This window comes from Oculina patagonica, chromosome 9 (assembly GCF_052425735.1).
Source record: "Oculina patagonica isolate OP01 chromosome 9, crgOcupat, whole genome shotgun sequence".
Lineage (NCBI taxonomy): Eukaryota > Metazoa > Cnidaria > Anthozoa > Scleractinia > Oculinidae > Oculina > Oculina patagonica.
Window position 1 is genome coordinate 19,358,255 of NC_135766.1, and position 25,610 is coordinate 19,383,864.

Below are 25,610 nucleotides of genomic sequence, written 5' to 3' on the forward strand. Positions count from 1 at the left end.
AATAAACAAAATTAATCATTATACTCCCTTGGAAATCAACTATGCAATACTTTAATAATGTCGAAGGTAGAAACGTTATCAACATGTTAAACTAAGAAACATGAGTGCCGGTATCTGACTAACGTAGGAGCTTTGCCTTGAGCCCATCAGGCCAGACTTCATAAAAGCAACATTAACTCCGGAACAAAAGTTGTTGCTCATTTCGCTATTCCGTGCAGCGTAATTAACCTTACTTGGCATTCGTACAGCAGCAGTGTATTTAACACCCGCTTGCAAATACATTTCTCGTGAAAAATACACCTCAAATGTTTTCTTGCTTGAATACCTGGCATCATAGGTTTGAGATTCCTCGGCAATGGAGACATTTCCTTGGTACAGCTGAATCGTGAATTGGCTGTTAGGAAACAGCCTTCTATTTTTCCACAGGCGATAGCCACGTAAGATTATATTGCCGCTGGTCTTGAAATCAATGGCTTCAATCGAGGAACTTCTCCAGCTGTCGTATCTAACATCTGGAAACTTTTCTCTTGAACGCCAACAGCTACAAACCACTGAAAAAACAAAATTGGCCATTACTAACGATGGGCCGATATTCGATACCAAATATTCGATACACCGATATTTCGACAATTTTGAAAAGTATGGATTTTTTTTTTCTTTCATTCGCTTCGCTTGATCCACCCTGCACCTCCCCCCTCCCACCATCTTGCTTCGCGCTCGCTGTTTTCCTTCTCGGTTATTTGTGTTAAAAACAGAGAGGCTACAAACAGTCTAGGGAAGGAAGGGAGAATGGGGTGGGTGGCCCAATGAGCGCGGAAAATCGAGGGCGCGAGAGGGAAGAAAAGCGATTTTAGTAAGTTCAGGCGTTTATGAAACGCTTTCTACCACTTCGTCTAAATGTTCATTTAAACTAAAGTCCTGGCAAAATGAGGAAACATGTTTCCAGAAACATTCGTAGCACATGTTTCCCTAATGTTTCCCAGTTGCCATTCTTTAAGCATTGTTTCCAGCGTCAAGTTTTGTCTTCAAGAGAAACATTTGCTTCTGCTACACCACACAAGCATTCCCTTTTTCCGCGCAGCATGGAACCATGGCAAAACGAGGAAATAACCATTCGAAACCATAGAAAAATGTTTCCTCGTTTTTCCGACTCTTTAAAACAATACTAACCTCCTTTCTGTACTACCACGTTCATCCTGGCTTTTTTTACGCCCATCGTGTTTTTCACAGCACACTCGTACAATCCACTGTCGGTTGTACTCAGGTTTCTTATGGTGAGGTTTCCTTCCTGTACTCCAGTCCTGCCCAAAGGAAATGGCTGAAGAAGTCGTGTCCAGTTGGACACCGGAGCTGGGAAGCCTTCTGCTTGGCATGTTTGAATGAAATCCGTGCCTTCAAATGGCATTACGACTGCTGGAGGTTTCTTGGTGAAGATAGGTGCAGCTAAATCGAAAAAAAAAATTTCGTCTTCAATTACAATCTTTGCGATGCAAAGCGCTTATATACCCGAAGCCTGTTGGTCTTTAATTTGAAAGCTCTTCCGAAACATAGTTCTTAAGAGACATTGCCACAAAATGCGCATGTGTGAAGTTTCGGGAAAACTTCAAAAGTTTTGTCTTGGAGCATGTACATACGAAACAAGGATGGTCTTGTTTATGTCTGAATTATATAATTTCGAACCCTCCGGCGATTAAATGTAGAGAACTCACGACCGCATCCCTCTGAAGTTCCAGCTGGTTTACAAACATTGCACTAAAAATAGCCTGTATAAACTTCCCTTCAGATCAATCTGCAGTCATTTTAGTTAAGGCATTAATATTAAAGCGTCATGTAAGTCAACGTAAGCATACCAGGGTTCGTGCCCTTTTCACAAACAATTTTCCAGTACTTTTCCAGGACTTCAAAATTCACATAAACCCTTTTATTGCCAAGATCTTTATATTATTTCTCCTTACTGTCTGTATATTTCTTATAATGTAAGTTTTGAGAATTCAGTTGTTACTTGAGTTTAACAGATTTCTAGAACTATCCAGGACCGGTAGTCTTTGTCCAGGACTTTCCTTTCCAGTCCTGGGAAGTGAACCAATAAAATTCCAGGACTTTCGAGGTTTTCGAGGACCCCTACGAACCCTGCACACATATGGTTGCTCTATTTTAAATCACCTTACCTCGAACAGTCAGGTTTCTTGAGGCTTCATCTGATCCTAGAGCACTAGTTGCAATGCACGAGTACAATCCAGTGTCACTGAAATTCAACTGGTTGATAATTAGTATTTCTTCTTGAATGGAATACTTCAATCCTGACGAAAGGGTCTCATTTTCAAATTTCCAGTCAACTGTTGGGACAGGATTTCCACCAACCGTGCAATTAAATGTCGTATTTTTCCCTTCGTCAACTATGTTTTCAACTGGAAGTAAGATCGCTTGTGGTGCAGATATTGATTTTCCGGGTTCTCCTGGCGGTCCCTGCACTCCCATTGGACCGGGAGTTCCCTTGTCCCCCTTTTCTCCCCTTGGTCCCGGAAATCCCATTACTCCCTGTTCTCCCTTTTCCCCGGGAATTCCGGTGACACCTTCTTGTCCTTTTTCGCCCATATTCCCTTTTTCTCCTCTTGGTCCAGTGGGTCCCGTCATTCCTGGTTTTCCGTATTTACCGGGTGGTCCCATAATACCCTGAAGTCCGGTCTTTCCTCTTGTCCCCTTCGTCCCCCTCCTGCCACGAGACCCTTTTGTACCTCTTGGTCCAGGATGTCCGGGGGGACCAGCAGGACACACCTTTTCGTTTGATCTGCAGTATGCACTTGGAATAAATTTTCCCAACTGAAAGGCAATCTCGCGGCTTATGTCTTCAGTTGAAAAACTCTTTGTCGTGTTGACAGTGGCATGCCTTCGGGATCTTTGTAGAAAACTGCTGACAGGCTCTTTAACAGGCTCTAAAATGAGTCAAGTAAATGCGTCGATTAATATTTGAAATTAGAATTTTCGGTTTGCAAACCTCACTTATTCTGACACAATATAATATTTTTTGAACTGTCAAAGAAGCTGAAATTGTAACTAGCAAATTTACCTTGACATCCTAACTGACAGCAAACATCCGATCGTAGCCTAACTGACTGCTAACAAATGAGCAAAATATTACCTCCTGACAATGAAATGACCCATTCTTTTACCGTCAGCTAGCAATTATTATTTACAACACAGGCCGGAGAGCAACCGGGGTTGGGTTAAAACAGCATGATTACAGACTGGCATTTACACCTTTCCATCTAGATCCTTCTTCGTATATAAACGTTTTTTATAATACTGTCACGATCACGCAAATAACTTGTTGGACAGCAATTTGCTAACTTTGGATCGTTTAAAAAATTATGACTCTGCTTGGAACTGTTTTATTGATAAGACTCGGCAACCAACTTCTTCTTTTGATTACAAGCATATCGCAAAAAGACATACAAAAATGTAGGCATGTTTTGGTTCTTAGACCGTGAGAAACGGAAGAAATATACCGTAAACACCAAAACATACCTACTTGGATAGCATGGACAACACAAGCAAATAACGCTTATCTAACAAATAACATAATTTTAGACTTCGTGGAGGTCTATGCCAAGGTCGACAAAGATACTTTATCATGCACGACCACCGTAAAAACTATATTGTTATTAAAGTGCTAAACCACTAGCTTCGACAAACGGGTGACAAAACTAATAACCGATGATCACAAGATCGACACGAGACAAAGTATTGCTAACAACTGAGTAATGCCTTTAAAACAAAGCTACTTGAAGAGTGATATAAAGATTGCCAGTGATTTTGGCGAGACAAAGAAACACAGCTTGTCCTAATCTTGAAAGGTTGGACAGATTCGTTTTGCGCCTAAAACATTTTCTATATATTTGAAGTTTTCTTCACATATTTGCCGTTTTGTTATTCTGTTCACAGACTCTCTATTTTTCCTAAAGTTTGTCGAGAGCGCGCAAACAAAATTTAAACCGGGGCTGGCTAGAAAACAAGAAACGTCTGTGGGTGGCTCTAGCTCTCACGTTTGCTGCATGACTACTAAAAGACACGGTCTGTGTACAGACTACCGTTTTCTGAGTAAATTCAGGCTACTTGAAATGTTAAAAGTGTTAAATACCTGACTTGTCTCTAGTCGTGAGAAAATTGCAAGACACGAAGAATGGTGCGAGGGGGCTCTGCCTCCTTCCATCATTCCCCGCGCCTGCTTTTTTTCTCAAAAGTGACGACTGCTAATGAGTACCAACCTGATGGCAGGAAGAAACGATTTTTCATCGTTGATATCGGCACACTTTTTATGCTTTCACCACTGCTTGCAGTTGACGGAATTTCTTCGCGTCTTGCATTCAACCTCAAGGCGTAACATTCCTCAGTGAAAACAGCCATCTGTCGTTCCAATGCAAGCAAACGATCGTTTGCTCTTTCATTCTTTATGAAGAGAATTCCACAAACAAATACCAAAATAACTGACAAATAAGAGGGTCTGATGTAAGGAAGGTAATTTCCAACTCGATTATGCTTGGAGGTCTCCATTCCCTATGGCACACCGTCAGCAAGGGATAAAGTGGGCACTGTAACACCGATAACACTTATGTATTTGCTAACTTTACTGACACTTGATGGCAAACAGTAGGTTTTGTGAGTCTACCATTACACATCTGAAGTGCTGAAATTTGTTTAGTCTTAAGGTGGGTGAGAGGGAATGGAAGAAACATAAACAAACGTTTGGATTAAGAGAGCATGTGTTTGATGTTTATGTTGCAACTTCCTTATGATGTAAAATTCGACAGTTATATACAGTAGATAAGAAATTGTACCCTGGTTGTTTACCATTTACAAGGTGAAATTGATGGGTTCACAGTTTAGGAGACTGGTAAACATAAAACTTAACAGAAATTCCGACTGATATTTGGCGCGCTCTGTTTGCCAGAATTTGCCTCGATTACCTGGAACTGCCGAGCTTAGTAGCCGCGTTTGAGGGTAGAAAATGGCGAAAGGCCTAGAATTTACAGTTAAAAGCAAATGGTAAGCACTTTTATCTTTTGAATATTCCGGTCGGGAATTTGAGATTCCGTTTATTTTGAATTATTTTTGGCAAACCAAAATAGTCTTACCAGTTACATCCCATCCGAAATTGGTAAATGGTAAACAACCCTTATCATCCTTACCGTATGCACTTTGAGATTTGAGTGGACCTTCCCGGCTTCCCGATTCACGGCCTCCGTAACCTGACGCCGGGCGTTTTCTTTCACTACTGCGTTCTTGTAATTTGTGTCTGTAGTCAGTTCCATATTGCTGGAAATTTTCGAACTTATTCTATAAGAAGTGCTTCTACGTCTGAATATTTTCCCATGTTTACCTCGACGGCGATCTAAAACAAAATGGCGTCCACATGGCAAGTGTTGTCATGTGACAAAATCCAAAAGTAGGATTGGTTAAATCGCTGCGTAACCGCAGACAGCCGCGAAAAAAGTTGAACTCAGTTCAACTTTTGCGAAACCCTCACGATCGGTACGTGCGTATACGTGCGTGTAACGTACGTAAATACCTAGAAAAAACGTGGCATTGGAAATTGGACAACGTAAAGTCAACGGACGCAATCGTAAGCGTAAAATTTCATCTTTACGTACGTTTATATTTTTCACGTACGTTAACGTGCGTGGACAAAAACACGACAGTGCGTGGACAAAAACGCGACAGTGGAAATCCACCTTAAGAGAGAAATCTGATGATTGCCACAGCGTTACTTGTCAGTTTTGTCTTAACTCAACTGAGTAATTCACCCTTAGCTTTCACTCATCTCCAAATCTGTGCTACACAGAGTACGGACAAAGGAACAACTACACCAGAGACATGGCAATTCAAACTGATTTTATAGGCTTTTTTTCTGTAATTATATATGGTCCTATATAAACCTTGGCATACTTTGGGAGGCGCGTGGCCTAATTGTTAGTGCGCCGGGCTCCGTATTGAGCGGTCCGGGTTCGACGCCTGGCCGGGTCATTGTGTTGTGTTCTTAGGCAAGACACTTCACTCTCATAGTGCCTTTCTCCACCCAGGTGTATAAATGGGTACCGGCGACATAATGCTGCGAGGGTACCCCACGATTGACTAGCATCCCATTTAGGGGGGAATAGAAATATTCCTAGCCGATTTATTGAGTTTATGCTACATAAACCGGGATAAGATCCGGCAAGTATGGGCACTTGGCTCGAGGCTTCCCTCTTATAATTTACTTGAGCAGTGGCAGGAGTACAGACTAGATGGAGTCAAGCTCCCTAATCGGGTATAGGGCAACCCTACTTTACAGGTTATGCCATATTAATAGGTCATTTCGATGGTGTTCTACTGGGATCAACCGGTTTTGGTTGGTTCAGCTGGTAACGTGTTCTAATAGAAAAAACCGTTTTCTCAGTTTTCGGTTGGTCTGATTGATAATCTTTTTCCATCGGCATCAAACTAGCTAGGTTGAAACGGTTGAATTTTCCCCAGTAAAGCACTTGCTCAACTATTTTCGGTAAAACGGTTGACCAATATTCAACAACCCTATCAACTGGACTCAGTGGAACACGAAAAAGCTCAACCAATCCAACCAACCGAAAACGCGGTTGATCGTAATAGAACACGGCCGAAGTTATAACAACCGCACGAATGAAACTTATTTAGTTTTAGTATATTCTAAAACAGTAGATAGCGTTTTTGGCGCGCGCTGATTGGCTACTCAAACTCCGAATATCCTTTGCTATTATTCAACAAATGCGCGCGCTGCCCATATGTGGTCAAAATGTTAACGTTATCTGCCATCCGTACATAACAGATATCCTGCATTATTATTCAACACATGCGCGCGCTGCCCATATATGGTCAAAATGTTAACGTTATCTGTCATCCGTACATAACAGATATCCTGCGATATACGTAGGTTGCGAAGATTCGTCCGAAATCCTGTAAAGCGCTGCATAAATACAGTTTTTCTATCTGCAAAATGTCTTTTTTTGACAATTTGTTGCATAATAAAACAATTATTCTGCTCAATCTTGCGGAATATCGTCTGATTTTAGCCAACTCGGCCTACGGCCTCGTTAGTTAAGTATCAGGCGATATTCCGCGCGATTTCGCAGGATAATTGTTAACTACTCACCTCCGAGCAACACGCGCGAAAAATTGTAATCGTTGCGGAAATAAATTAGTCAAAAAATCATCCTTTCGGATTATATTATCTCACTGTTTTAGTATGTACTAAAACAACTATTCACCTCTTGCGGCGAGGTAAATATCCTCCACTAGCCACCGACACTGAGGTGAATAGTTGTTACATATCGGCAAATAAGGATGTCAAAGATGCTCTGAATCGAGGGAAATTTACTTTCATTCTGCATGTAACATTTTAGGCCCCGTTTACACGGGTCCGGACAAATTTTTGCACGGACGAATTTTGTACCTGGACCGCCTGTTTACATGGATCCGTGCAAATTTTGTTACAGATTGCAGTGGTGTTTGCACGGAACCGTGCAAATTTTAGACCAGTCGCGGCATTTGAATGGCTTTTTTACGTCTCTGTTGTGATTGGTTATCGCTAATGTTTTAAGCCAATCATGTTGCAGCTAATGCAGCACGCGGCAAATCAAACGTGGCGGCAGAAGCGGCAGACAAGAACTTTACGTGGTCTGATGAAGAAATTAATTTGTTGCTTAATGTAGTTATAGACTACAAAGCAAGAAAAGCAGGGGAAGGAGTTGATTGGGAAACGGTCAGGAGCAAATACGAAGACGTAACCAAAATGTTTTTGGAAAAGTACCCTCATAACGACAAGGAGAAATTCCCCCGACGTACCGATGCGTACCAAAATAGCGATGCAGGCTGCCGCCGCTCGTCTTCTCATATCTGTGAACTGCTTTCTGGGTTTCTTTTGCCTCAAATTTTTAAATTTTTAAAACAAAATGTAACAAAATAGGGGCATAATGCAACAAAATGTTTCATTTTTGCTAAGCAACCAGGCAAAATATAACTAGATTCCAGGCCTTAACCGCGCTATCTGTGCAAAAAGTTGCACGGTTCGGGTGTTTACACGAGTCCGTACGAAATATGGAACCGTGCCGGTCAAAAATTTGACCTGCTTTTTTCAGGTCCCAAACTTGCACACTTAGCCGTTCAAAAATTCGTCCAGTTCCGCCGGTCCCCTGTAAACGCAAGGTGGAACCGTGCAAGTTTTTGTCCGTGCAAAAATTTGTCCGGACCCGTGTAAACGGGGCCTATTAGTTTAAATTATTAACACGATGACTCAACCTCTGCAAGAGCTCGAAAACTAATCGCGCACACCAGAAGCATTGCGCACACCCAATATGCATTCACAACCTCCCCCCTCCAGTACTTATCGGCCAGTCTCTGAAGAAGTTAGATGCATCGGTCTGTCTACAATCTACTGAGAGTATGAGGCGAAAATATGACTGGGTCCAAGATTGTGTACGTTTAATTGATGGCATGAAACGACAAGTTTTTGTAATTCTTTTGCAATTTTTTGTAATTTCAAGGTTTTAGTAATTCTTTATAATTATCACATTCAAAGGATACTCTTAAGCAGTAATTTACAGATCTCAGAGTAAATAGATCTTTTAGAAACGGGGCTTATTAGACGCGGGGACTTTTATAATGCCTCCTCTTTACGGTACACAAAAAAAAATAAATAAAGTGGGCTTTTCAAAGTTTTAGTGCCGGTAACACATTTTCATAAAATAGCATCAATAATAAGTCAAGATGCCTTGTTTGCTCTTTCAAAAATTGCCGCGATTTGCCATCTGGGCTTAATATAGAGCAGGGGCTTATTAATAATAGATCGTTTTACGGTATTTAAGTACAGGATTTTTTTAAACCTTAACCTCACAAATATAAACGCGGCGGACACAGACACACCCCGGATTTGCGATAACAATTTTCGTCTACAAAAGAAACACTAGAGTAAGTGAACCTAAATGAAATTTTTGTGATAGCCTTCTGGCTTCAAGTTAATCACACGAATGGCTATAGAACGACAAAATACAAATCAATCAGCCTGGTTACTCAAACTCGTAATTTTAAAACATTTTTCTGTACTCAATTCTTGCTAGTTGTTTAGGTTTCTTAATTCAGGTTAGTAAACCGAGTTGTAAAAAAAAGTTTAATTATTGGCCGACAATAGAAATGTTGGAGCACTAAGACATGTACAGTACACGAAAAGTACGACACTACGTATACAACTGCGCTCTTGACTTTTGACACTTGACTTTGTTCAATTTTGACACTGATGTGAACGGAAAATCAGCGCTGGTATTTGGCCGCTAGACACACCACTTCCGTTACCGCTTTTTGATGACGATTTGAAGGTAACTGTGACGCCAGAACATGAAGCACTTGACATACCATCAGTGTGGTAAAACGACCTTGCACTTGTCGTTATTTTAGCTGTTGCGGTGTATAACAGACCTGCACGAATAGAAATTCCTTGTGAAAAATGCACTGTAAACGTCTTAACACTGGAGCTGGTGAAGTAGGACCCAGTCTTCTCTGCGATCAAAGAACTTCCACGGTACAAACGAATGGTGACCTGAAAGGTCGTTGAGCCGCTGTTGACACCCCACAGACGGTATCCCTGCAGAATGACGTCACCATTAGTTTGAAAATCAATTGCGTCAACACGCCCAGAGGAGTATCCCCAGCTGCTTCCTTTTGGACTTTTGGACCGGCTGCGCCAGCAATCACAATCTGTTAAAGAGAAGTTGAAATGTAAACAACAGCAAGAACAATTAGAACGATTTTCATTTGACCTTGAAAATGGATGAATAAATGAATGAAAGCTTTATTTACCATCGGCGTTATGAAGCATGTTAGGCCTCTAGCAAGTAATGCTAATGAAACCGAGTAAATCAATACATGAAAGATGAAAAAAAATAAAATAAAATTAAATGAAAACAGATTTCTTATTCCTTAAAAAAGTTTAAAATAAAAGAACATTTAATAAAATAAAATATTGAGAATACTATAAATAGTTTAGTCGTTTTAGCCGAAAACTGAACTTTCATTAGTCAGTCTGCCAATGGTTCAACATGTAGGTCTATTCCTCTGATTGATCTTCTTGTTTCCGTCCCCATAAGACGAAGAATGTATCGTTCGATGGACCAAAGCTGATGAAACTGATCCGCAAGAGATCCGTTTGCGTGGCTTACGTGTTCACGTCTGCTGGAGCAACCAAAACCCAAGCGCGCTTGTTTATGTTTGTTAAAACAATCGAAATGACCCTTCCCTTTCGTTTCTTGTTTGCGTTCAGTTTGCACGTGATCATTCCAAGGTCAAATAAGACTCGCTCGCATTCTAACAGCAGTGACAACAAATAATAGGCAGCTGTAATCAACATAGCCCTGTTATATTTCTAAGAAACTGACAATTTTTGCTCAGGCATAATCATCACTTTGTAATTTATATGAAATTGTCTGAGTAAAGCAAATCTTTTTCAGGTAACTTACGGCTTGGTACAGGTGCATGATCTATTAATCACGATTTAATAATAATAATTATTATTATTATATTATTATTATTATTATTATTATTATTATTATATTCGTGATTATGATCATCACGAAACATGTTTCTTCTAGTATCCAGCATTTTGACTCTTTAGACTGCGTCTGTTTGTGGCAGTATAAATAGTACCTGTCAAGAGGTGTAAGGGAAAGGTACAAATATACCTTAAATACTTCCGAAAATTATGAAAAAAATGGCTAAACATGCCACCAAAAATCTTTAAGTATCTCGAACTGTTTTCTGCACTTTCCGAATTTTCTAAATGGCCCGAAATAATTTTGATTTAAAAGGAACAGACCTTTTAGTGATCTTGTTTTGTTTCAGTTTCACGGGAGTTGTTACCCGGGCGCCAGAGGTTCTTTATTTCGCGGCTTCGACGCAAAAAAAGACATGTTTCAAAAGATGTGTAAAGTTACATCATTCAGTGAGAAACAACTAATAAATCTGAATATTGCTGGCATCGCGTTGAGCAAGCTATCTGCAAACGCCTGTACGGAAAAAACGCCAAAAGCATAAACAAAAATCTTAATATCGAGAAATTTCTAAGTTTTTAAACAAAAAAAAAAATCGGGATATTGGTATCCAGGCCTATCCACAATAGTGTCATCCTCTATTCTTCCAAAGTATACACAGATACATCTCTTTACAAAGTACAAGTATTATAAAGTTTGCACAGTGATTAATTCATTAGCTCAGTATATTCCAGTAAAATCTTTGCAGTACATCCTTTATTCTGATACAAACTGTTTTCCAACTGAGTTAAGTGGTATCATGGGTTAAAAGTCTGGCAGCCATCCTGTGAGCTAAACCGCAGCTGTACCTAAAAGCTTTTCAAAACAATTCAATTCAAAATGGCCACCGTATTAGGAAAACTGTTCATTTATAATTAGTGACAACACCAAAGTACTGTTTGTAAAAGATCGCTGCTTAAAAAAGTACAAACCTTTAGGTGGCAGTTGCTGTACCACCACATTCATCTTAGCTTTCTTTGTACCCATGCTGTTTGTTGCCACACATTCGTACAATCCACTGTCAGCAGGACTCAAGTTCTTTATAGTCAGACTGCCATCCTTTACTTCAGTCTTACCCACAGGCAAAGGCATTCCTAGTCTGGTCCAGGTTAACACGGGAGGTGGAAATCCTTCAGCTTGACAAGTTTGTTGAAAAGTAGATAACTCTTTTGGTGTGGCAAGTGATGGAGGTAATGAGGTGAATATAGGAAGACCTATATTAGGTGCAAATCAAACACAGATAAAGTTAATTTAATATATGCAAGGAATGGTGTGTGTACCGGATCTTAATTACCTTCTACCCATTTTTGAAGTAGCAAATTGAATAAAAACCTCAATTCGCTACACAATGGTCCTCATTGTCTAACGGCCAACGTAACGGCTGCATATGAGATACGGCCTATAGCGATTTCGCGCGGCCAGTATATATCTACGGAGTGGTTCATCAGCTCTGCTACGTGTTCTTACAGTACTTGCAAATTGACGATTCCAAACAGAAGCGTGAAACTATATATCTCGTTTTCATGTACACATAAATTTTTAGATATTTTTTAATCTTTTACATCTGTAAATTTAGTTAGGATCGGGCAGGCGAAGAGCCACTCTGTGGTGTGCCATTATTATTATTATTATTATTATTATTATTATTATTATTATTACATTTCATGTCTTCCTCGATCACTGTTTGGTAAAAGGTAAATTAAATTCGTATGATGATTTTCTCACCTTTAACAGTCAAGTTTCCAGACGCGTTATGAGATCCAAGAATATTTGTTGCAACACAAGTGTACCGTCCAGCGTCACTGTAGTTTAAATGTTTAATGTTCAACTCTCCATCAGCTTTGATCAAGTATTTAGATCCTGACACAAGCTTCTTGCCCTTGAAACTCCATTCGATTGTAGGAGGCGGATTTCCACCAGCAGTGCAATAAAAGTTCGTATTTCCTCCTTCATCTCGAGTCTGTTCAGCTGGCGATAACATCACTCGCGGGGCAGATATTGATTCTCCAGGCTTTCCGGGTGGTCCCGGTATTCCTTTCGGGCCTGGAACACCCATATCGCCCTTTTCTCCTCTTGGTCCAATAGGACCTGTCATTCCAGTTTTCCCGTGTTTACCAGGTGGTCCCATGACACCTTGAAGTCCAGGCTTTCCTCTTGTCCCCTTTGGTCCCCTCCTGCCACGAGATCCCTTTGTACCTCTAGCACCAGGGAGTCCGGGGGGACCTGCCGGGCATACCTTTTCACTTGATTTGCAGTACTTGATGGGCATAAATTGTTGAAATTGCTTGGTAATTTCGGTGCGTACGTCACCGATTGTCAAGAAAGAAGAGTCTGAAGCTTGTCTGCGATTTCTTGTTCTGAGAGTTATTGATGGCCGTTTCTTCATATTTCCATCTGCAGGGACAAAATAATTTTATAGGAAGTTACAAGAATAAACGCATTAAAATACACAATTAAAGAAGATGAGGAAGACACATGCCATGCTGAAGTAAACGTGAAGCAACATGACGTTAGTTGTCATGTTGCATGACAGTTTGCGTGACAAGTTGCTTGGTACAGTGCAAAACGTTTAGTCGGGTTTGCATATTCCTTTTTTCGGAGGTCATGGTCTTTGTATTATTATGCTGTATCTTGTGCCGACAACATATCACATGACTATTGTTTGCAGGATCTCGATCTCACATACAGTTCGATACGGTGCCACGTCTGGCATATAAAACACAAGAGTCCTTTATGTAGAAGCCTGACTGTGTTAGCGTCAGTGATGTTCTATCATATTGATATTCTATACCGGCACAGAAAAAAACATGTATGAGTCCTTAAGATCCAGGACCATAAGTTTACCGTTCCAACTGAATCTCAGTTATCTGTGGGCTTTTCACAGTACATAGACTAAACATACATTTGTATTTGGTAGCTACAAAGGGATTAAGATAAACATGTTTCCATGTGCCAGATAAATCACAAACATACTTGGCCGGTTCGAAAGCCTATTTTTTTATAACACTCAAATACCAGGATTAAAAATTGACGACGTTTCATTTTTGTTGCGTAAAAATGTTTCATTGGTAATGTATAGTGGAGAAGAGATTAGTCGACGTCAAAACTGGAGGACAGGAAATATGAAAAAGTTCTACTGAAAACTGAACCAAAAACTTCAGGCTAATCCTGGGTTAGCTTAATCGTGCTTTGAACAACCTGACCGTTCTTGTCTCTCACTAAACGGATTGACTCTCCTAATAAAAGGACCTGAAGTGTATCACAAAATCAAACGATCATTGAAACACGTTAAATGACAGTTTAGAACAATCAAGATTCTTACCTGTGGGATAGAAATGGCTCTCTTCAGGTTTCCCGGTCTTTCTTTCAAGTATCACAGATTCCGTAGTCGGCTTAACAGACATTTCTTCATTACTTGATTGCGGACCAGTCTTGACACAACTCTTACTTGATGTCAGAATCTTCATCTGTTTTTCCAAGGCTAACAGCCGATCGGTTGTGGACTCGTTCCTCAGCAGGTTTATTCCACATACAAATACTAAAATCAGTGACACATATGAAGGTTTAACAGAGGGAAGAAACTCACGAACTCGATGTGATTTGGGAGAGGATTTCGACGCTGACTCCATTTCTTCGGCGTGATGTTTTTTTCAGTGAGACAAGAAGACCGAAGAATGTGGAAAACTGCCAGCAAAATTCGACCTCCGTCTGGGCAGATAAACAAGGGTATTTATTTCGGATATATGTTTATAGGAAAATAATTAAAAAATAAAACTTTTATGAGTTGGGATTACAGTCAAATAATCTAATGTCTGTTTTGAATTTTGGAAATTATCTTTTACAAAGACGGCATCTAAGGCTGAAATGACACCAAAAGATTATCAAAAAACACTCAGGGTCTTAAAATAACTGAGGAGAATATGCTGCCTTTGCAATGACATCTGCAAATGGTTAGATATTCTAGTCTTCTCGGATAAGGACGATAAACCGTAGGCCCCGTCTCCTGCATCTTCAGTGTTATGGTCAGCAGGGAACGTAAAAGAACCCACACGCTTATCGTAAAGAGTAGGGCATGGAGTTCCCGATGTTGTGGTCTGGTCTTTGCCCGTTGTACTGTGCTTACTGTGAAATGCTCGGAGATATTAGCTGTATGAGCTACTCTTCAAATCCGAGGGTAAACAAAGTGATGATGATGATGATAAAAGAGTCCTTACAGTTCCTATCGATGGTAGTTTTTGAGTAAGAGGCAATAACTGTTTCGATTCGGATAGTATATAGTGCATGGCGTCACAGGCAAAGTAACCAAAGACTATGACGTCACAAGCAGCATTTTGGGAGACTGTTTAAAAACAGTGTCCCAAATTCTTGATAGATCAAAGTCTGAAAGTACAAGGAAGTGTGTGACAGGTCCAGGAAAGGGTTTGTAGAATGCAAGTGTCAGTTATAAATATGGATTCATAAAAAGTAAATATGATATATACGATCTTCAGACGGTTTTCTAAGAAGGTTAATGTCCTAGAAATTACTATCAAAGAACAGATTTATGTGGTGCATTAATTGCTGTCTCTTCTTCTGACCAGGAACAATCAGAAAAATAGTCGGTCGAGTCTAGGACGACAGTCGGTTCAGTCTCGGTCAAAATATCGATGGAAATGTATGTCTGCCGATATCTGAATATGGATATCGTTAGCAGTTCACCTATAGCTCGCAAAAATCAAGACGCCCCATGTCTGCTAACAAAATGACCCACCCCCAATCTACTCTCACCTCTCACCACCCCCCCTCCCGCTGTACTTATCGACGGATCTCTAAAGAAGATAGAAAAACAGTATACGAGGCGAAAATATGACTTTGTATGTTTTACTAAAAAGTCAAAACCCGTTTATTTACTGGTGATATAAAATAAAGGTTTTATTAGTTCTTTATTTATAGACATATTCAACGGAGTCTATGGTTAAATTGTAAGATAGCGATGTACGATGTAACACTGACGGGTTGATTGACTTGCATGTAGTTATATAACTACGAGTTTTTTTTTTAATTTTGACATTGACGTGAACGGAAAATCAGCGCTGGTATTTGCCCATACTTGACGTTAGATCCGTTATTGTTTTTTGATGACGATGTAAAGGTAACTGTGACGCCAGAACATGAAGCACTTGATATACCATCATTGTGGTAAAACGAGCTTGCACTTGTCGTTATTTTAGCTGTTGCGGTGTATAACAGTCCTGCACGAATAGAAATCCCTTGTGAAAAATGCACTTCAAACGTGTTAACACTGAAACTGGTGAAGTAGGACCCAGTCTTCTCTGCGATCAAAGAACTTCCACGGTACAAACGAATGGTGACCTGAAATGTTGTTGAACCGCTGCCGACACCCCACAGACGGTATCCCTGCAGAATGACGTCACCATTAGTTTGAAAATCAATTGCGTCAACGTGTCCAGAGGAGTATGACCAGACACTTAAATGTGGACTTTTGGATCGGCTTCGCCAGCAATCACAATCTATTGAAAAGAGAAGTTGAAATGAAAACAGCAGCAACAACAATTAGAACGATTTTCATTTGACCTTAAAAATGAATAATTCAGTGCCGTAGCAAGGGGAGGGGCCGGGGGGCCCGTGCCCCCAGTTTTTTTCCCAAAAAGGAAAAACAGACCTGTATAAAATGTTGAAAATAAAATTTTATCTCCCGAGAGGTTTGAAACAATAACATTTGTAGTTCTTTTCATTTTTTTAACGTACGTAGGGTGATGCACAACAATGTTAAACGGCCAAAAACTAAAACAAACCAGAAATTAAGACCAGAACGTACTACGATGATTCTGAAAGGTGAAACATTTGCTGGTTTCAAGATACAGAGACAGTCGATTTTCTATTTTGCAATTGACGTTCCAAGTGTTATACTCTCTTCAGTGGTTTGCTGAGACAGTGTAGGAAGTAAATAAATATATGTTATTTGCCGGCCGGGAGGTCCGTATTGGGAAAAATTGTACCCGAGGTCTTGAGTACGGCCCGAGGCCGCAGGCCGAAGGCCGTGCTCAAGACCGAGGGTACAGTTTTTCCCAATGCGGACCGACCTAGGCCGGTAAATAACGTTTTTATTTTTTTCCTACTTAAGTTTGTTTGGATTTAAGAAACCGTGAAAAAATCTGCCACAAAATCTTTGTTTGTATACGCGCGGATTTGATTTCAATGTCGAGTCCGACTTGATCGACAAGCAAGGGTCAAGCATTAAGCAAGACAAACATTAATTCCGAATAAAAAAGCTTCGCTTAAAATGAACTGTACTCAAGAAATGTTCAGCTTAATTTACACTGCAGAAAATCAAGAAATGTAAATGAAGTCATACTAAAATATAGCACAAATATGCCACAAAACATAACACTTTTAAATCGATTTCGGCTTCCCGAACATTCCCTATAAGCTTAAGTGTTTTGAAAAGTCTTGATAGAAGCTTTGCAACTTTGCTAAGCCTATTTTTCTGATTCAAAAGTACTCTTTGACCGAAAAGCAGTTAAGAAGCTATTAATACACTTGTATTGAACAGCTTAATAATCTCTGCGTTGATTTTTATTCTGATAAACAGTGCCAAACTGAATGAAATGCGTAGCGTCTACGTACGGCACAATATTGTGATAATTAATTTGTCCGTTTTTAATCAAAGAATCTCATTTCCTTGAATGATGGTAAATAGTGTTCTGTTTAAGCAAAAAGTGAAAGATAAACAATGCAGTTTAGCACATAGATAGAGTCTAAAAACCGAATGAATTTTACCGCAATGGCGTGAAAATCATTGCGAGATGAACAAACAACGGCAAACTGCGAACGGTAAACTACAACTCGATTTTGTTGAGAAATAAATAAATACCTCGCCTTTTGAAGAACTTTGAGGCCTTTAATCCCACTGCTTTTTTGTCCTTTAGCATTAACAATGGATGGTGAGGCTTTTTTTGTCTTTGGAGAGCAAAACTTTCATGTGTTTGTTAGACTCAAAGGTGCAAAATGATTTCGCGCCGTGAGCGGTCCGTATGCGGGGTCCGGATGAGAAAAACCGGACCGCTGGAGCGCGCGCAATTAGCCAATCAGATTAAAGGATTCAGGATTCCGGACCGCTGAGATGCTTGAGAAAAAAATAATTCGCGATATGCGTAAATCACAAATAACTCTTGGAGAACGCTGAAAATAGAATTTCCAAGCTTCTAGATTTCAAAATTTTCTGAGGGGGCATGCCACCAGACCCCCCTAGCGGGTCGCGCCTCCGGCTCTCGCGTGCCCCTCCACTTATTTTACCCTTGCTACGGCACTGTAATTGAATGAATGAATGAATGGTTGAATTATTTACCCTCGGTATTATGAAGCGTGTTAGGCCCTATAGCAAGTAATGCTAATGACAACAAGTAAACAAATACATGAAAAATGAAAAAAAGTGAAAAATAGATTTCTAAGTCCTTAACTAAATTTTAAAATAAAAGAACATATAATAAAATAAAATAATGAGAATACTATAAATAGTTTAGTCTTTTTAGCCGAAAACTGAACTTTCATTAGAGTACTTCTCAGTCTGGTAATAGTTCAACATGTAGGTATATTCCTCTGTTCGATCTTCTTGTTTGCTTCCCCATATGACGAAGAATGTATCTTTATCGTTCGATGGACCAAAACTGATGAAACTGATTCGCAAGAGAACCGTTTACGTGGCTTACTTTTTCACGTCTGCTGGAGCAACCAAAGCCCCAGTGCCTTCACGTTCGTTTAGTAAACCATTCTAAGTTTCTATTTCTTTCGTTTCTTGTTTGCGTTCTATTTGCACGTGATCATTCCAAGGTCAAATGAGACTCGCTCTCATTCTAACAGCAGTGAAACCAAATAATACGTAGTTGTAACCAACACAGCCCTGCTATATTCCTAAGAATTTGATAAAGCTTGTTCACATTTAAGCCGAAACATGTTCACAATAAACATGTTCCAACGAAACATATTTCACCTAAACATGCTTGTTATTGCATTGTTCACATTAGGTGTCAGTTTCAAACACGAGTAAGGCCTGGTGTGTTATTTATGTTTCCCGGTTCTTGCATAAACACCTTAACCGAAAAATATAGCTCGAAATTACAATAACGTTTCCATTAAATCTTTGTCTTTCTGTCTAATTTCAATTACAAGCCCTTCGATGGAGCAGGGCTTTCAAGCGTTAAGCAAAAAGACAGTGTTGTCAGAATTTGCGCTATCAGTAGGTAACAGAAGATTTTTTTGTGAAGTTTGTTTTTGCATTGCAATGTTGCGCGCTTGTATCCGCCGTGGTTAACTTTCGTGGCGATCAGTATTCTGCCAAATATTCTGCTTTCTATCCATCACCGATAATTCCTGTTGTATCGCTTCATTAGTAGGGACTATGATTAGTCCATATTTTAAATAAACATTTGGTCACAAAGAAGGCCCAAATTTGAAACTTTTGGGCACTCGCCTCATCGCCGCATGTCCGCCATTTTTAACGTGTTTAGTCTGATTGAAACTACCTCGTGATGTTTAAATCATGGTTCACGCAATGCACTGCCTGATGTGAACACGTTTCACAACGATACATGTTTCATTCGTGATCAGACTAACATGTTTTGGCCTAGTGTGAACGCAGCTTAAGTTTTGCTCAGGCTGTACTTTGTAACTTTTATGAAATTGTCTAAATTAAGCTTATATATCTTTTTTAAGGCAACTTACGGCTTGGTACAGTTGTCACAAACTATTAATCACGATTTGACACTCGGGAAACCTGTTTCTAAGTATCCTGCAACGAGACTGTTTAGACTGCGTCTGTTCAGTAGCAGTATAAATAGTACCTGTCAAGAAGTGCTAGGAAAAGGTACAAATGTCACGTAAAATTGTCTAAATATACAGTAGAACCCCGGTAACTCGAACTCTGAAGGGAAACGAAAAACCGTTCGAGTTAGCGGGGTTTCGAGTTATCGGGGTCAATTGAATATTTAATTTGCCAAGTTAATAATTGATAGTTTACTGATTTTTCAGCACTTCAGTATACAGTACAGTGCAAATTAAACTTATCTCGTCAGAAACTCTAATACGATCATAAATTCTGAGGATACGAGTGGAAAAAGGCTGACAAATACGTGATCTGTTTGGTTGCTCTAATCAATAGGCAACCGTGGCGAGTTGCAAGAACCGGAATTCGAGTTATCGCGGTAAATTTGACCCAAATTTTGATCAAGGGAAACGAAATTTAATTCGAGTTAGCAGGGTTTTCGAGTTATCCGAGTACGAGTTAACCGAGTAAAAATGACTGAAAAGTGAGTTCAAATCCAAGGGAAATGGAAGTATGGTCGAGTTAGCGGGGTGTTCGAGTTATCCGAGTTCGAGTTACCGGGGTTCTACTGTATTTCCGGAAATTATGCAAAAAAGGCTACTGAAATATGCCACCAAAAATCTATAAATATTTCGAATTGTTTTCTGCACTGGCCCGAATTCAGTGTCACGAATATAAACATAATTTTGATTTAAAAGGAACAGACCTTTTAGTGATCTTGTCTTGTTTCAGTTTTTGGTTTGAAATGAAAACAACAGTAATAAAAATTAGAACGATTTTCGTTTGACCTTGAACACTGTTTTTTTTGTTAGAGTTCTATCTTGTTTGATGTGCCGATAGCTGAACTTATTTCCATGTTTGTTTGCCTCCGTATAATCATAATACATTTTCACGTTCGCAAGACGAACGAAAGTCCAAGCGCATAATTGATGTAAGTTCGTTATCGAATGTTTTCCTACTTTTCGTTTCTTGTTGGTTTTCTGTTCGAAGGACAAAACGAAGCTGTTCCAAAGAAAAGCTGTTCTTCATGCACTTTCTAGCTGGCCGAGGAAACACACGATTTCTAACGAACCAGTCATTAGATTTTTATGAAATTTTACATGGTTATACTTTAGAAAATAAGACAACTGCTGATTACAAAAAACATGGCCAGCCAGATTGGTTGAATTTTTTTCTCAGCCAGCTGGAAAGTGCATGAAGAACAGCTTTTCTGTGGAACAGTTCGTTTTGTCCTCCTGACGCGTGATCATTTCAAGGTCAAGTTAAAATCGCTCTAACAGTAACAAAGTTTTATTATGACAATAAATATATGTAGTTATGACCGTCATGCTTAATTCCTGTTATATTTCTAAGAGATTAAATGAAGAAGCGTTCTCAAGTCGAATACTCAGAAGAAGAAAAGAGATTTTCTGAGCCCCAAAGGGGAGTCGAGCCCATGACATTTCGATACCGGTTGGACGCTCTAAGTGATATATCCGACTTGAGAACTTGAGTTGAAAATAGGCCTTATACATGATAACGCCGTAAGTTTCTTAAAATTCACCACCAATCCTTTACGTGAATTTTTTTCACACCTCTGCCACTTTCATGTAGTTTTTCACGTGGGTATTCTTTACATCTTTGCTGCTTTGGGAATTTGTTCATGATAAAATTTACTTATTTGCACTTCGAAAGCGAGGCTTGGTGGTGAAATTAGCCAGTCTGACGTAAATATGCATAAGGGCTATTACTTCAACAGTCAGGGGTCTACTATTTTTAAAATAGGGCTAAATACAATCATCACTATAACTGCCGAATACGGCAACAAACCGACAAGTAACTTTTAAACGTACGCCTTTAATTGTGTTCTTTTACTAACAGACACAACCGGATAAATACGATGCATTACCGTCATTACCTGACGAGCCATCAATAGTTCAGTGTGGTTAAAACTGAAATTGAATAAGAGTAACAGAAGTTGTACTATAAACTAAACTGAAAACGACAAAAATTGAACTTACATTTGCCCAGTTGGTCTGTTAGTAAAGGCATGCATTTAAAAGTTATTTGCCGGTTTGTTGCCGGGAAAAAGACAACACACTGAAAAAATAACACTGAATCCTAAAAAACTAACTAAATACAATGTAATTGAATACAATGCAATACACAAAAAGAGGCTTTTTAAAGGATCATTAAAATGATCCTACAATCACGTTAAATTGCCTTTAGTTAGTAGGTTCCGGCATACCTTTTGGTGCTGGGTCTCCCTTCTGTCCTTTTTGTCCTCTCGGGCCAACTGGTCCCAGCATACCTTTCGATCCTGGGTAACCCATATTTCCTTTTTCTCCTCTCGGTCCAACAGGTCCCGGCATACCTTTCGATCCTGGGTAACCCATTTGTCCTTTTTGTCCTCTCGGTCCAACTGGGCCGGGAATACCTTTCGATCCTGGGTAACCCATTTGTCCTTTTTGTCCTCTCGGTCCAACAGGTCCCGGCATACCTTTCGATCCCGTGGCACCCATTTGTCCTTTTTGTCCCCTCGGGCCAGTAGGTCCCGGCATGCCATTCGATCCTGTGCCACCCATTTGTCCTTTTTCTCCTCTCGAGCCGGCAGGTCCCGGCATGCCGTTTGATCCAGGTTGACCTATTTGTCCTTTTTCTCCTGTAGGACCGGCAGGTCCCGGCATGCCTTTCGATCCTGTGTTACCTATTGCTCCTTTTTCTCCTCTCGAGCCAGACGGGCCCGGCATGCCGTTCGATCCCGGGTAACCCATTTCTCCTTTTTCTCCTCTTGGTCCGTATTTACCCGGTGGTCCCATAACACCGTGAAGTCCAGCCTTTCCCCTTGACCCCTTCGGTACCCTCCTGCCACGAGACCCTTTTACACCTGTAGCACCAGGGATTCCGGGGGGACCTGCTGGGCATACCTTTTCGCTTGACCTGCAGTACTTGGTTGGCATAAGTTGTTGAAATTGCTTGGTGAACTCGTTGCGTACGTCAATAATTGTTATGGAAGAAGTGTCTGAAGCTTGTCTGCGATTTCTTGTTCTGAGAGTTATTGATGGCCGTTTCGACGTATTTTCATCTACAAGGACAAAAAATATTTCAGGGAGGTTGCAATAATAAACGCGGCATTTATATAATCAAAGGCTCCTCGAGCAACCTCATGGTTATTCGATGAAGTGCCGTCGACTTAAGCAATTTTTCCCAAATGAACATTTAATAAAATAACAATCTCACTTCATTCGCCTTTGAATGTTTTTTTGTTTCATTGGAGTTGCGTCAATGTCGAGTCCTCTAAGCCCTGTGGCAACAACAAGCGTTAATTTTGAGCGGCAGAAAAAAAATTGAGAGAAAGATACACCCGCGCACTTTGTGTTTATACTCGCCTCAAAAAGATGAAAAACGAATATACATGAGATTACGTGACGCGAAACAACGCAGTAGGGGTGGTAGGAGAAAACGTGTTTAATTTACATTTAATGCATAAAAATTAATTAGAATATGAGTAAGTGAGTGCAATTGAAGACAAATTGCCTCAATGAGTGTAAACAGGCTTTTGCACACAAACTGACGTCATACGCTGCAATTTCGAAATAGATAGGTATCCAGTCCCCTGACTTTTTTAAAAGCAAAAAAGCACAACTTTAAGCGCTTGTAAAATAAAAAGATTATATTGCAGATTTCTAAAACTTTGAAATTGTGCATGTCAAATAGTACTTTTGTGAATTTTACTTTTTTAATAATTAAAATTATAAAAAATCGTTTCATAGCCATTTAAAGCAACCTGTCGATTGTTACCACATCGTTAAACAATTCAAATTTGAACATTTTCCTGTTTTGATGAAATCTCGAGTTTTAATTTATCTCAAATCTATAATAAGCTTTGGCGATTCCCTGGTAGATTTTGCGAGACTTCAGTGCAGTGCGCGTGCAATGGTGCTGACACGGTTGGTAAGATAAAGAAGACAAGGCCATGCTGAGAAAAAACTGAAGAAACAAAGTGTATTTTAAATTAAAAGCATACGTTCCGAAGGGGTTATGCGTTCAACAAAAGGTTTCAATCAACAAATGTTAATACTGCTACGTGACATGGTACGAGAAGATGACGTTAATTGTCAAGTTGCTTGACAATCTGCGTGACAATTAGTTTCTTGGCATGGTGCACAATGCCTGATCGGGTTCGTATATCGCTTTATTCGGAGGTTATGACCTTGTACTATTAAGCTGTATCTTGTGCCGACAACATATCACATATCTATTGCATGCAAAATCTGGCACGTTTGTCATACCGTAAAATTCCGGTTATAAGCCCTGGGCTTATGCAACTTCGTAAGGGGTTTTGTGTGGGCTTTTAAACGGAGGGGCTTATATCCGGGAGGGCTTATAATCGGAATAAAAAAATCGTTTCGAAACGAGCCACGGGAGTGTTGTTCGAAATACGTTTTGAAGCAACATTTAGCCCTGTTCAGTACTGTCATCCGGCAGAGAGGGCTTATTACCTGGGGGGGGGGGGGGGTTGTAATCGGATGTATGTTTTTGTTCCCAAGTAGATGGGCCTATAACCGGAGGGGCTTATAAGCGGGGGAGCTTATAACCGGAATTTTACGGTATATAACAAAAAAGAGACCCTAACTGTAGAAGCCTGAACCTTTTTTAACGTCAATGATGTTCTATAATACATTTTATAGCACAACTAAAGTAAAGCGCGCGTTCTGATTGGTTAATTTAGCGTCTACTATTTGCCCATGGGTGCACGCTGACGTATGCTTCAACCTGTGCGCGCGCGCTGATCTGTTGCGACATGACATAAGAAAGTGCCACTACTTCACGAGTTTTTACATGTTTTCTCGATTTTCCTGTGAATTTAAAAAGCTAAACATAAGAAAAAACATTTCTCCATAATGCTGAAAGACTTTGAGGTATAATGCAAGTTTGAAATAATTCAAAACTTTGTTTTGTTTGTTTTTTTCTTTTAGGTTTTCGTCAGCGTTTACGCGAGCACTACACGTTATTTTTCAAATAAGCGCGCGCACTTTTACTCAAAGAAACTTTAATAAATATCCTAAAAGTTGTGCTATAAAACAAATGGTAGACGTCATAGCGTGCACTATTGAGTTACAGATGCACTTGGGAGGTTTGCTAAGCAATCAAGAAGCTAGAGTCGCCCTCGGCTATCGCCTCGGGCGACTCTTACGCATCTTTCGTGCTTAGCAACCTCCCGCGTGCATCTGTAACTCAATAGTGCACGCTATGACGTTTACCATTTGTTAAATAATGGTCTATCATATTGTTATTTGGACACATTTAGTAAAAGCATGTACGGGAATTCAAAATTCAGGAAAAGAATACTTTGAACGTTCCAGCTGAATCAGTTATCTGCGTGCATCTCATACTTGTTTGACTTAACATACATTCGATTTAGCCAGAAAGGGATCCCTGAAGGGAGTGAAGGAAATCACGTTTCCATATGCGATATGTCAGATCAATCACAACCCGACCGGTTTGTTGGAAGGCCGATTAACACATAAATCCCAGATTAAAAGTTGACGGGGTATCATTTTTGTTGTGAACATGTGTTTTTCATTCCATTTTGGAATTAATCAACAGGAGGGCAGGAAATATAAGCAAAAAATCTCACTGAAAAATAAAAAAAAATGAAACAAAATTCTGCAGGCTTATCCTGGGTTAGCTTAATTATGCCTTGCACAACCGGGCCCTACTGTTGTCTCTCACTAGACACAAACTACTTGAACGGAGAAAATCTGGGGTATTAAGGATCGACTTTTGTAGTTCTAGAACAATCCAATGCTTCAATGTAGAATGTTTCGGCTTACCTGTGGAATAATAAAGCTTGTTTTCAGGTTTTCCAGTATTTTTGTCAAGTATCACAGATTCCGCGATCGGCTTATTGGACATTTCTTCATTACTTGATTGCGGACCAGTCTCGACACAACTCTTACTTGATTTCATAATCTTCATTTGTTTTTCCAAGGCTAACAGCCGATCGTTTGTGGATTCGTTCCTCAGCAGGTTTATTCCACATACAAATACTAAAATCAGCGACAGATATGAAGGTTTAACGGAGGGAAGAAACTCTCGAACTCGATGAGATTTGGGAAAGGATTTCGACGCTGACTCCATTTCTTCGGCGCGATGTTTTTCAGTGAGACAGCGATACCGAAGAAAGTGGAAAACTGCCAACAAAATATGATCCTTTGAAACCC

General features: G+C 39.9%; 3 protein-coding genes across 6 annotated transcripts; all 3 read right to left on the bottom strand.

The window, feature by feature from the left end:
- Positions 1 to 55: 55 nt before the first annotated feature.
- LOC144666353 (uncharacterized) lies at positions 56 to 5,195 on the bottom strand. 2 transcript variants are annotated; one of them, XM_078527768.1, is made up of 5 exons: positions 5,187 to 5,195; positions 4,266 to 4,554; positions 2,169 to 2,933; positions 1,171 to 1,443; positions 56 to 551 (listed from the first exon to the last, which is right to left on the bottom strand). In XM_078527768.1, the coding sequence occupies exons 2-5, from the start codon at positions 4,549 to 4,551 to the stop codon at positions 79 to 81; spliced, it is 1,797 nt and encodes a 598-aa protein (XP_078383894.1). In that variant the 5' UTR covers positions 4,552 to 4,554; positions 5,187 to 5,195; the 3' UTR covers positions 56 to 78. The 2 variants fall into 2 exon arrangements, with proteins under 2 accessions (XP_078383894.1, XP_078383895.1); XM_078527769.1 differs by lacking the exon at positions 5,187 to 5,195 and having other exon boundaries at positions 2,169 to 2,921; positions 4,266 to 4,647.
- A 3,970-nt stretch (positions 5,196 to 9,165) lies between these two features.
- LOC144666355 (uncharacterized) lies at positions 9,166 to 14,302 on the bottom strand. Its single transcript, XM_078527772.1, has 4 exons — positions 13,906 to 14,302; positions 12,309 to 12,977; positions 11,516 to 11,797; positions 9,166 to 9,756 (listed from the first exon to the last, which is right to left on the bottom strand). Exons 1-4 carry the CDS (start codon positions 14,210 to 14,212, stop codon positions 9,284 to 9,286), a joined length of 1,731 nt encoding a protein of 576 aa, XP_078383898.1. The 5' UTR covers positions 14,213 to 14,302; the 3' UTR covers positions 9,166 to 9,283.
- A 1,144-nt stretch (positions 14,303 to 15,446) lies between these two features.
- LOC144666358 (uncharacterized) lies at positions 15,447 to 25,610 on the bottom strand. Of its 3 annotated transcripts, XM_078527777.1 has the most exons (4): positions 25,221 to 25,610; positions 21,632 to 22,468; positions 21,302 to 21,335; positions 16,011 to 16,093 (listed from the first exon to the last, which is right to left on the bottom strand). In XM_078527777.1, exons 1-3 carry the CDS (start codon positions 25,525 to 25,527, stop codon positions 21,313 to 21,315), a joined length of 1,167 nt encoding a protein of 388 aa, XP_078383903.1. In that variant the 5' UTR covers positions 25,528 to 25,610; the 3' UTR covers positions 16,011 to 16,093; positions 21,302 to 21,312. The 3 variants fall into 3 exon arrangements, with proteins under 3 accessions (XP_078383902.1, XP_078383901.1, XP_078383903.1); XM_078527776.1 differs by lacking the exon at positions 21,302 to 21,335 and having other exon boundaries at positions 15,447 to 16,093; positions 21,695 to 22,468; positions 25,221 to 25,601; XM_078527775.1 differs by lacking the exon at positions 21,302 to 21,335 and having other exon boundaries at positions 15,447 to 16,093; positions 25,221 to 25,601.

Excerpts from the sequence above, each read along its gene's own strand:
- LOC144666353 (XM_078527768.1), bottom strand. The coding sequence starts at position 4,551 with ATGGAGACCTCCAAGCATAATCGAGTTGGAAATTACCTTCCTTACATC. Across the intron at positions 1,444-2,168 it reads AAGAAACCTGACTGTTCGAG|CTGCACCTATCTTCACCAAG; the intron begins GTAAGGTGATTT and ends TTTTCGATTTAG. Across the intron at positions 552-1,170 it reads CGTGGTAGTACAGAAAGGAG|TGGTTTGTAGCTGTTGGCGT; the intron begins GTTAGTATTGTT and ends TTGTTTTTTCAG.
- LOC144666355 (XM_078527772.1), bottom strand. The coding sequence starts at position 14,212 with ATGGAGTCAGCGTCGAAATCCTCTCCCAAATCACATCGAGTTCGTGAG. Across the intron at positions 12,978-13,905 it reads GAGCCATTTCTATCCCACAG|ATGGAAATATGAAGAAACGG; the intron begins GTAAGAATCTTG and ends TTGTCCCTGCAG. Across the intron at positions 11,798-12,308 it reads TGGAAACTTGACTGTTAAAG|GTCTTCCTATATTCACCTCA; the intron begins GTGAGAAAATCA and ends CACCTAATATAG.
- LOC144666358 (XM_078527775.1), bottom strand. The coding sequence starts at position 25,527 with ATGGAGTCAGCGTCGAAATCCTTTCCCAAATCTCATCGAGTTCGAGAG. Across the intron at positions 22,469-25,220 it reads CAAGCTTTATTATTCCACAG|ATGAAAATACGTCGAAACGG; the intron begins GTAAGCCGAAAC and ends TTGTCCTTGTAG. Across the intron at positions 16,094-21,631 it reads GGGAGACCCAGCACCAAAAG|ATTGTGATTGCTGGCGAAGC; the intron begins GTATGCCGGAAC and ends TCTTTTCAATAG.